An 11,825-nucleotide genomic window follows, 5' to 3' on the forward strand; every position below is an offset into this window, starting at 1 on the left:
TTACGCTGTTATATAATTGAGTTATTTCGAATGGAAAATTCGGCTACGGTATAGTACGAAGGCGTAATTACTTGTTCGGCGGAACTACCCGTGCGGAACGTTGGGGGTTCCGTTTGCTTATTATAGTAATAGTATACGCTTGACACTGCCGCTTGTTTATTAAATGAATTATGTTGCGACGTGTATGTGACAAAACAATGCATTGTATTTTATGAAGAGCAGCCGGTAAAGATAGATATTGTTGTATCATAAAAAGTACTCTGTTGCTGTTTAAAGTAGACATATATCATGTATTGACTTGTGATTGAAGAATGTATTTTGTTGCATAGGAAGCATTCGTGCTATATTTGCTTGTTAATAATTGTAGATGTTTAACACTAACGTGTGAAAATATGTGCAACATTATCACGTTTCATAACTATGTTGTTCGTGTAACTGCTGGATGGTCGAAACGTATACTCTGACGTTACGCAATCTAAGTTACAGGATAGAACAGCATACAAATAATAATCTGAAATTAAATATGTAGTTGTAACTATTTTGACTTTGGAATTCGATTATATATAAATCAATTTTAAATTGTTATGTTCAGGCTTTCGGACGATTAGAATGGCTCGACGTAACGAATGTTTGGAATGCAAAGTATTTGTGGGAGGCCTACCTAATGATGCATCAAGTGAAGAAGTAACTTATCAAAAACAAAATATTAAACTTTTTATCATAATCAGTAATCTGTGCAAAAAAAAATCTGCTTTTCTCAAAACCCATAATATTACTATACTCTATATTATCATACTGGGCAAGTAGCACAGTATTGTGTCAGGAAATTATGTAAATGCTGTGATTTAGGTGTTTTCGTTAATTATTGTTGCTAGAGTGGAATTTATATTAAGAAAATTTTATGCATATGGACCGTTCAACATTCTTAATGTCATTTCGATTGCTAGATAATCAATCTTCTATTTTATTAGTGAGTCCATGATATGATCAGATCTCTTTTTTTCTATTCTTTCCTGGAACTTTCATCAGAATAATTATTTCAGTTAGAAGAAGCATTCAGCAAATACGGTCGCATCAAAAAAGTTTGGTTGGCACGTCGTCCACCCGGTTTTGCATTTATTGAATTCGAAGATAGTCGAGATGCGGAAGATGCAGTAAAGGGACTTGATGGAACGTAAGTTCTTCACTTTTTTGGTGCTCGTATAAGAATTATAAGTTGGCTTTTAGGCATTGCTACAAATATTTTGCTCTTTCATTATCTTTCCTTATTTGAAAGGACGGACTGTAATAATGATTTAATAAAATTTGATAAATGCTAGAATGTTAAAGAAAAAAGGCATTTTCAGTTTACATTTTCGTATATTTCTCTTTTGTTTTATATTGCGAAGAAATTATTTTACGACCATAGATAAGTATACAGTATTCAACATCTGAAGAGGAGACAGGAAGTAGTATTATGATAAATAATGGGCGAATTTCAGACGCATTTGTGGTGTCCGCCCAAGAGTGGAGTTTTCGCATGGTGGTTCACGCCGTGGTGGTCGAGGAGGTGGAGGTAGACGTCGTTCGAGGTTATTTATTTCTTCTAAAAACTTGATAAATGGGTCGGCTTTCATGTCACATAGTAGGATGTTTTGTATTTATTTTTTATGATAACATACGAAAGTTCTATTACTTTCAACAATACGAAGAAAAAAGAAAATAGTATGAAATTGAAATATATATTTTAGCCCGTTACCACCATGTCAGCGCCTCCTACAGGAACTCGTTTTATGAGTTCACTTTCGCTCACTTCATACTACTACTGCAATATCACTGTTCTGAACTTTGCATCCGACGCTTCAGTTATTTTCGCAATTATACCATCTCTGCATCCTTCATTTTTTGCATTGCCGGCGGGTTCAAAGCTTTCGAAAGTGGTCAGCTTGCAAAAAAGATCCGGAAAAAAGGGTCATCGTCTTCTAAGTCTTCAAAAACGCTTCATCACTATCCAAAAAATAAAGTTAACTGGCTACATCGTCTGCACAATTTCATTGTTATAAACGGCCGCGCAGCTGCGGTATCCGTGTGCTCGGTGGTCTCTACCACAGATGTATCACGTATATGTCACCGCAAAGCTTCCACACTTCTTTCTACTTGTATCACTTAACTCGGTAAGAAAATTTGCAGTAGGAATACCTGAGTATATATAACATATATATTTATATATATGTATAAGACTTCAGATAATTTTTATTTGCACTAGAAACCTGTCAATATAGGTAAAAATAATCGCTAATATAAGGGAAATTTCCCGGATGTTTCCATTGAGGGGAGGAAGCATTGCTGTAAATCAAGTGATTGGAAGCAGGTAGCACAAACTCCTTGCTTGTCCGATATTTAGAAATAAAATAGTTCCATAACATTATTTTGGGTTTATTTCGAGATTCTAATATAGTTTCATTTGTGGTATGCTGTCCTAGCATTACCATGAAGATGTACTGCGTTTTATTATCTGGAAATGCTGGCGTGCGAGAAACAGGAAGGGTTCTCTATAAGTTGCTGATAGTCTGACTGCAATACTTTGGTGGTTGACAATGACAATGTGAACTTCTTTCTGAAGACCCATCGGCAGTTTAGTCCGATATATTGTCATCCAATCATCGGGATATACCTTTGTTTTTACTTGAAGCTTATATCAGTTTTGTGTTGTGTACTCTGTTTCGACGATTTTGTCTGTTGCTCTTGGATGAACTATTAGGATTCATTTTCTCAGATGTGGAAGCATAATTCTGGACAGTAGAGTGTATTAAAGATTTGACCTTATTTTAAATTCTGGTGGTATTTATCGTCCTGCACTTGATATTATCAATTTCCTATTTGTAGGACACCGATACGCCGACGATCACTCAGTCGTTCGCGCTCACCGCTGCCGCGAAGATCGCCGCGGTATAGCCGTAGCCGTAGCCGCAGTTTAAATAGGTATTTTCTGTTTCTTCCAAGATCCTTGTTATAGCAATATAACTTTTAGTACGGTATGGGTTTAGATTTTCTCTTTTGAAGCAAAATGGGCTAATAAAATCCAAAAAAACAATAAAATAGCAAAGAGATTTTTTGCTTTGCACTTTTTTAAAAATTACTTTGATTTTTCTGGGATTATTTACTATACGGACCATTTTAATAACTGTCATCTTGGAGATGTTGAATTTTTTTAATTTATCTTTCATTCTAGCTGAACTAGTCACGGTTAAGATTTATGATGTTAAGATCCTTAACTCAGTTATTATTATTATCAGTAATTATTCACAATAGCTATAAAATAGGGGCTGTTATTTTAGGGATAAATGAGCGGGCCGATAATAGTGCGTCCCAATTCACGTAAGTTAAATCTGTGTTGGTATTTGATGGAGAGTTCGAAAGAATGCTTACAGTTTCATGCTACCAGTTTATGATTCATTTTTCCCTCGTTAATTACTTTAATACAAAGGCGGTATATTCAGCAAAATGAAATTGAAAACTATTTTTATAAAAATGCACTGCAAATGTTGTGGTTATTACTTATCTGTCATTGATCTTTTCTCAATACTTTTAAAACGAAACTTGAGCCATTTTGTATCCTGATATCTTATCCTTGATTTGTTCATTTCAGATATGAAACTCAAATTTTTTATTTCTTAACATTAAAGTAATCGCTTGGAATTTCCCCGAGTTATGTTTTTTGCAATTAATGCTTTTTTTTTCAGGGCAAATAGTGTGTGACCATCCAATAAGATGGCACAGAAATATTGATTAATTGCTCTTAATTTCTCTTATTCTTAATATGATCTAGAATGTTTCTATCATTGTTTGTCATAAAAGTAAAAAAAAAAAAAAAAAAACATTGTAAGGTTGATTGCTATACCAGCATTTTTATTTGAGATTTTTATATTTTATCTGCATAACTATCAGCATTATTCGTTATGTGGAACAGCGTTTCAATGGCTAAAAAATGTTGAAACAAAGTAGGATAGATTCAAAATATCGAAATGATACGCTTTCGTACACACTGATGATAATCATACTTTATGAATCGTTAATAGCTTACTTTAACCACTCAAAATACTTTGGGAGGATTTATTATTTATAAGAAAATAACAATGCCTCCAAATAAGAAATCATTCTTGCCGTACCACTGGCATTCCATAATTTTTCTTTCTGAATTTGTTATTTCACTATTTGTATTTTTAAAAATTCGGATTTTGGAATAAACCACTCGACATTGTCATTTATGCATTTACTGTTAAATATCGTTATTCGTTTCTCGCTCTTTGTAGCTTTAAAAGGGGTATAATGCCCAGCTTTTATCTCATATATTAATGAATGTAAATGTTGATAACACAGAGTGATAGTGATACAATTTTAGTTATTGGTGGGAAGGTAGTACTACTGATATTAATTTCGCCAGTGTTTCGCTGGAGTTAGGCAAATTTTCGACACTTAAACTAGGTAGAGGAAAGGTTCGCTTCTTTATCCTTAAATTGCAGTGTGTTGCTAACATTTCATATTATTGACTTGGAAAAATTAAGTGGTTTGTTCTTCATATGAATATAGTCTACTTTTTTGTCTTCATAACCTAACATTTAGAATAAGCTTTCAATTTTTGCAATGTAATCTGTACAAAAATTAGCGGATCTTGGTTTTCCTCTTATTTTAATCCTTTTTTAAACCTAAAGGTTGATCATATAATTTATTTGCTGAATATGTCACGACGATCAGACCCGCTCGATTGTAAAGTATACGTTGGAGGTTTACCACAGGATGCTACATCGCAGGAGGTTAATCAATTTTAGTAATTGGATTTGTGTTATAGTGCATTGTGTTGATACACTTTTTTTATTGTCCACCAATTAACCACTGAGAAAGAATTCGATTTTTTTTTTTGTTAAGCGATATTTGCCTTTTGTTTCCTCTTTATCAAAAAAAAAAAAAAAATACACTTTGTTTTTTATTTCGTTTTTCCAGCTTGAAGATGCATTCAATCGTTTTGGTCGTATACGTAAAGTTTGGGTTGCCCGTCGTCCTCCAGGATTTGCTTTTGTGGAATTTGAAGATGCCCGAGATGCTGAGGATGCTGTAAAAGCTTTGGATGGGACGTAAGATTTGGTTCTCTTTTTTTATTTTCATATTTAGCTTCAGAATATTTTTTTTTGCTTTGGTAAATTAATTGGAACTTTGTATTTCTTGTTCTCATTTTTCTTAGAAGAATTTGTGGTGTACGTGCTCGTGTAGAAATTTCACATGGTCGTCGACGAAATGGTGGTTATGGAGGGGGTGGAGGTGGTGGTGGTGGTGCTTACTATGAGGGTGGTCGCCGGCGTTCAAGGTATGCTTAATGATTTGTTCAAATCTTTTACTTAGCTGTTACCTTTATGTATATAGTTAATTTGTGTTTTTTTTGGTCTTTTTTAAATCAAAACTTATATCTTATTACACACACTCACATAAAATTAAAGCACTACTAGAGGATGGACTTTTTACTTTGAACTTATTCGTAATTTTTTCCTTCACAAAAAAAGTTAACTTATATCACCGGACAGAATAGTCTCTGGTTCGACAAATGCACTCATGTATCATTCAACTTCACGCAAGTATTTCCATTTTGTCATTCTTGCAATCAGAGCTATTTTTTATTGCCATAATATCAATGCTTAGAGAAAATAGGCTTGGTGATTAGTTATGTAAGATTGTTTTGTAAGAGTAAAATTTCCAGGTATTTGGAGGCGAAAAGAGTAAGTTATTTTACCCCATCCATGCAGTTACCACAGCCATTACTACTACTACTACTGCTACTACTATTGCTACTACCACTACTATCACAACTCATCTCAACATCAACACCTACTTCATCTGCTTTGCAACTACTACTATCAGTTCTACTGTTGCCTAACGAACATCTTCGTAGAAGCATTACGACTTTTTCATCACTTCATCGATCTTCGTCACCTATACATTTCTCTGCAACAAAATGCAGCAGGGAATTTCCCGCATGAAGTAGGAAATTTCCATAGTTCGGTTGGTCTGAATGAGGCATGAACGAAGGTATATCCCTCCATAATTTTACCCTCTTTACACTTCAATATAACGAACGAAGCACTTGCATTTGTAAGTGCTATCATTCAAGAAAATCGAAATAGTTCATGTTGAAAGAAAAAAAAAGCATCAATACAACTTTCTTTGCCAACATATATTATTTCATATCAAACAGTATTCATCATCATCATCATTACCTCATTATCATCATAATCGTTATCACTATTGTCATTGTCACGGTTGTCAATCATGAATAATCATTATCATCGTCCTCGTCATTCATGATTATCGTCGTCGTCGTCATCAGTTATGATCATCATCGTCGTTATCAATTATTATCATCACCGTCGTCGTCATCATCATCACTCATCATAATGATTATCGTCATCATCATCATCATAACCATCATCATCTAAACAACATCCATTCATCATCTCTGGATGGTAAGGAATTCGAATTTCGAAAGAGGGATAGTTATTTTTCCTCACAAAAAATTTTTTTTTAACTTTTTGACTAACAGCTGACTATTTGGAAAGTTATTTTAACCCCTTTTTCTCTTTCTAAAGTTTTTTTGCGTTTTTCATTTTTTATTTTCTTGTCTTTTTAATAGTAGTAGCATTATATAAAACGTTTTAAAAAAATTTTTTTTTGATTTTGATGAACCTCTATTTTCTGTGATGATTTATGAGAAATGTGTCAATTTCATTCTCGTACTTTTTATCATCAAATCCTTAAATGTAGTAATCCACGTATAATACATTGGATACCTTTTATTGCTTAATGCATGATTGTGTTTTATTTAATGATGGTATTGTACTTTAAAACTTTACGTGAATGAATTCATCGCATATCTCGCTTCATTCATTACAGTTAATAGGGGTTTATCGAATTAGTATATGTAAGTTTGTAAGCTTAAATCAATATGTGTAAATAGATATGGTTTTCTTCCTTTTGTTAGGAGAAATTATTGAATGTGAATTTATAGAATTTGCCATAAATGTTTTTGAAGGTCACCGTATTATCGGAGAACACGTAGCCGTTCTATCACACCTCCGCCACGTAAGTCGCCTCGATATGATGAAAGACGGAGTATGAGTAGAAGTTTGAGCAGGTAATGATTTTGTAACTTTTTTTGTGGTCAGGCAATTTTATTCAGTAAATGTTTGAAACGGAGAGATTAGGAAAAGCGCAGAAAAGTAATATATAGAAATTATTTTCCTGTTTTTTTATTGCTAATTATAAGAGGAGAAACAGTACAGTTACTAGTTTATGGGTTATTCATTAAAGCATTTGCATGCAGCTGGTAATGGGATGAATGATACGAAAAAAGATTTTACGAGTTTTGATTAGTCAGATTTGAATCATACTTTGTTTCATTGCATTACTAGCAACAGATAGTCCATATTCTCATGTTTTATCATCAATGAAAATCAGATCTTTTTCGTGTCGTACTGCCAAGGAACAATGTTAAATATGTTTTTAGAGAGTAAGCACGACAATGCTGAAGGAAAATCGTACTATATGTTTGATTTAAATTCTTAATTATTGTGAATCAACTTCCTTAATACATGCTTTCTGTGCACTAAACATATTTGAAATTAAAAAACTTCAATTTCAAAAATTTTTTGTTCATTTTTGCTCTCCTTTCCTGAATAAAAGAGTTAAACTAATGATGAGGACTCACATTGGTTTATTTTGTTGGTTTAAAAAACAAAAAACTAAAACAAAACATGATCATTTCCGTATGAAATTAATCCCTATCAGTGCATACATCTTTAAACTAAGTATGTTTGTGACAATTATTTATGTCGTGTACTCAATATCCATGGTGAGATTGCTGTTCTTAATTTGTTTTTATTTTGAGGAAATTCCGATGCTAAAGGAAACATTTTTATTACATTTTTGATGTAGTCTGTCATTTTGAAAATAGTATGTGCATTTTGAATCATCCAGTTGTTTTTTTTTTTTTTTTTTTTCCTTTTTTTTCTTTGAAATTTGTTGAATAAAAGTGCTATGTTGTAATACCTTTTTATCATTTCAAAATTATTCCTTCTCACTTACATTTTTTTGTATATGCATTTATAAGCACAAGACAAATCAATATATAGATAAGCCGATCAAGCAATTTAAAAACTCTCCAAAATATCTGTGAATTCGATTAATTCGTGCAGGTTCAGAATTATTGGATAAACAAAATATTCTATAATTAAGATTCAACAAAATTTTATAGCAAATAACTTTAAAATTGTCGAAGCAATAACAATTTTTGTATGAAATCCAGCAACATTTTATATCTTGATATCACACATCATTATAGTTTGTCACTTTTAAACAATTATAATTCGTCATTTTTAAAATAATGCTTTCTACGTTTAGCAAAAGGTGAGCGAAACAAATTGATGCCATATTCATCTTGTAATTTCTGAGCACGATCCAAAATAATTTGATAACGATTGACAAATAACGGTTCTACAGTTCTCTTCAAATCACTAATCTGCAAATAGTGAGACAATTCTGTCAAATTAAAAATAGAAAAAAAAAAAAGATTTTTTTATCCAAATTTCGTATTGATATAAAATTAGTAGAATTTCAAGTGATTATCAATTTGAGAATTGAAATTATATCAGCTAAAGAATTTAATGTGTAATAAATATACTGGAAGAGGCATAGATATTAACAATGTTTTGTGGAAAATGGAGATCAGCAATAGAAGTTTGGCAAAGTGGTTGAAAAGAGTTGTCGATTAAATGAGAAATGAAAATGCATCCAAATTAATTTTTAGAAATCAAAAAGATAAAAATAAATTAAAATTGAAACTAAAAAAAAAAAAAAGAAATTTATGCTTAATTAAAATAACCATTTTCTTTTCCTCAAGATTACTTCTAGTCGGATCTTGCCGAAAAATGTCAACGATCTGGATAGCATCTATTACTAACGGTGGTAATTGATCTATTTCAATTCCAAGTTCTTCACGTTTTTCATAAGCTTCTTTTTCTGCTCTTCTCATATTTTCATCAAATGCTTTCTGAAAGAAAGGAATTTATCGATTTTGAAAAAAAAAAAAAGTTTCACATAGTTTATCGTTGAGCAGCAAAACTATCTTTCTCGACAACAACAATAAACAGCAAAAATTTTTCAAAATTCATAAACAATGCTAAATAGGAAATTTAAAAAAAGAAAAAACACAATGACAACGTAAGCGGAAAATGAAATTTTATGATGAACAAAAAGAAAGAGAAGAAAATTTTCATCCTATCAACACACTTCTGAATATTTCCATGTATTTTCTGTTTAAGTATTTTTTTGATAAATTTTTGAAAAAAAAAAAACTCTAAAATGTTCCCTTTTTAAAATTATAAATTAAGCCAACCATAAAATTGGGTCCTTCATTTTTTGCCCATTCAGATAATTTCATATAAATGATATCGATATTTTGCATTTCATTATTTGCAATATTTTGAAATAACCGTTGACCATTACTGGATGCATTCTTAGATAATGGAGTTAGTAAACGAATAATCCGTCGTTTTGAGGCACTAGCTGAACCGGAAAAATTTAACAGAACGGAAAAGTGTAACAGGATAAAGTATAGCAATTGACCGGAAAATACAGAAAATAATGTCATTCTTGTTTTATTTTGAAATTGTAAAACTACTAAAACTCAACACATAATATTAGATTTTATCTATTTAAAATTAACATCTCTTGTGAATTATTATGAGTCAATTTTAAACTGATAAATATTCTCACACCCTTATTCGATATCTTTTCTGGGAAGTTTAATAATTTTTGACTGATAAAAAATTATTATATGATTTTATTACTAGATCATTTATTATTATTATTACTTTATTTTTTTTTTTTTTTTTACATCATCTTGTATATTGATAGTGGAAATGTTTTAACATTCAATCTTCTGTTAAAGTAATTTCTATTTTAATTTTTGTCGATTGAATTTCATCTCTTCTTTTTCCTTTTATTTTCTCACTTTTTTTTTTTTTCAAAAAAATTATGCGTAATATTTTTTGTGACAAATTATTTATCATTTTTTTTTCTATATATTGACTTCATAAGAATTAATAATAAAAAATGATAATACATCAGCAAAATAACTATGATATAAATCAATCGATATAATCTTTGAATATTGCATGTTCATTTGATAATTTCTTAACGAATTATTTGTTTTACTTGCAATTATTTGCCAAGTTAAGTTTTCAAATACTTTATCAAATAAATTATGATGAGCAGTTGTTAGACAAAGATGACAAATAAATATTCAAATGTAAAATATTCGAACAGATTGTGCTCAACTTCTTTCATCGATTCTACCGATAAGTTCATAAAAAATAAGCAAAGCAATTTAATTGAAAAAGTAATCTTAAAACAAGGACGGAGCACAGGAAAGTTTCGATAAACATTAATAGTTAACAGATATCATTGACTAAAATGAAAATCGTAATAATGAAATCACTAAGACCGAAATTTTCGGTCTTCTCGATTCACTAGAAAGAAGTAAGTTCGAAATCAAGCTCTACTGCTTAATCATTTTTCTCTTATATCTCTTTTCCAGCAATTCATCTTCATTGTTTTAGCTTTCCAATACTGTTTTCACTTTTACTTTTTACAAATAATAATAATAACAATAAATAAACAATAATAATATAAAGCTACGTTTAAAGGAAAATCTAATCTCGATCATAAGCTGTGCACATATGTGACTTCAAGAAAATAATACACATTTTAATCCGTTTTTTCAACCTTTACTTTTTCCTACTATTTTTTCTTAATAGGATTTTTACTTCTAAAGCAGACCGTATTTCCAAACTTTTTTTTTCTTTTTTTTTTTTTTTAGAAAAGAAAAATGTACAAGGAACAAGATTATTAAATCGGTTAATACAATAGTTTTTGTTGATTAGAAATTTCTACCTCATTTACTTACTACTACTACTATTATTATTATTATTAAAAAGTAACTGATCAAGACACTGTTGCTATTTCCACTCTTTTCAGAGTTGAATTTGTACAAGTGAATTCAGAAGAAAAATCCAATGATTACTTTTGTCCTTAAGAAAAGAAAAGGCAAATATAAGGAATACGAAAAGAAAGTGCTATCCATGCTTATCATATTACAACTTTCCAATTCATAAATACATTATTTCCAACTCTCACTACATCCCAACCTCAGTCTTTGTTGAGAGAGGTATAATTCAAAGATATCCGACACTCTTCAACCTGTAAAAATATGGATGATAATGAAAGAAATGAGTTCAAATCATTTCACTAGCATTGAACAAAAACGTGTATTCATCATTTGTATTTGAATGGACAAAAAAAAAAAAAAAAGGATAAATTGAAATTATACAACTTCTGAGCAAATAACCAAGTATAACAAATAAATGTATTTTTTGACGACGAAAATTTCTCGATATTTCCTCCCCAATCGAATACATATATATATATATGAAGAAATTGAAACCAAAATAATTGATAGAGCATCCCGTAATTAACACCATATGAAAATATTGAAGAGGTAAATAGATTTAAGCTTCTTGTTCAGGCTTAATTCGTGAAAATGCCAAACAGTGTTTCTAGAAATTCCAATCAGAACTACCGAACGACTTTAAAATTCAATCTACCACCATTAGTATCGCATCGGATGAAATTTAGGTCTACTGCATTTTGTTATTTTAAAAAGATTGAACAATTTATCACTTTAACAAAACAGAACAATTGAGCTAATTGAGAAAAACAAATTAGAATTGCTGCAGCAATTG

General features: G+C 30.8%; 4 protein-coding genes and 1 non-coding gene across 5 annotated transcripts; 3 read left to right on the plus strand and 2 right to left on the minus strand.

Moving 5' to 3' along the window:
* Nucleotides 1-609: 609 nt before the first annotated feature.
* Nucleotides 610-3,327, plus strand: Bm2547 (RNA-binding protein., putative; the record flags this gene model as incomplete). The annotated part of the gene is made up of 5 exons (XM_043082421.1): nt 610-684; nt 1,044-1,174; nt 1,482-1,571; nt 2,866-2,961; nt 3,318-3,327. 5 exons carry the CDS (start codon nt 610-612, stop codon nt 3,325-3,327), a joined length of 402 nt encoding a protein of 133 aa, XP_042938355.1.
* Nucleotides 3,328-4,718: 1,391 nt separating this feature from the next.
* Bm11223 (Uncharacterized protein) lies at nt 4,719-7,538 on the plus strand (the record flags this gene model as incomplete). Its single annotated transcript, XM_001902522.2, has 5 exons — nt 4,719-4,793; nt 4,981-5,111; nt 5,219-5,341; nt 7,058-7,159; nt 7,532-7,538. The coding sequence occupies 5 exons, from the start codon at nt 4,719-4,721 to the stop codon at nt 7,536-7,538; spliced, it is 438 nt and encodes a 145-aa protein (XP_001902557.2).
* On the minus strand, nt 5,753-5,926 carry Bm11040 (Uncharacterized protein; the record flags this gene model as incomplete). The annotated part of the gene is made up of 1 exon (XM_043082422.1): nt 5,753-5,926. One exon carries the CDS (start codon nt 5,924-5,926, stop codon nt 5,753-5,755), a length of 174 nt encoding a protein of 57 aa, XP_042938356.1.
* Nucleotides 6,394-6,441, plus strand: Bm15573. The gene has a single exon (XR_006227958.1). It is a non-coding gene; the product is annotated as a small nucleolar RNA Bm15573 (small nucleolar RNA).
* An 845-nt stretch (nt 7,539-8,383) lies between the features above and the next one.
* Nucleotides 8,384-9,673, minus strand: Bm11039 (Uncharacterized protein; the record flags this gene model as incomplete). The annotated part of the gene is made up of 3 exons (XM_001897320.2): nt 8,384-8,542; nt 8,906-9,073; nt 9,419-9,673. 3 exons carry the CDS (start codon nt 9,671-9,673, stop codon nt 8,384-8,386), a joined length of 582 nt encoding a protein of 193 aa, XP_001897355.2.
* Nucleotides 9,674-11,825: the final 2,152 nt, after the last annotated feature.

This window comes from Brugia malayi (genome assembly GCF_000002995.4).
Source record: "Brugia malayi strain FR3 genome assembly, contig: Bm_v4_Chr4_scaffold_001, whole genome shotgun sequence".
NCBI classification, from domain to species: domain Eukaryota; kingdom Metazoa; phylum Nematoda; class Chromadorea; order Rhabditida; family Onchocercidae; genus Brugia; species Brugia malayi.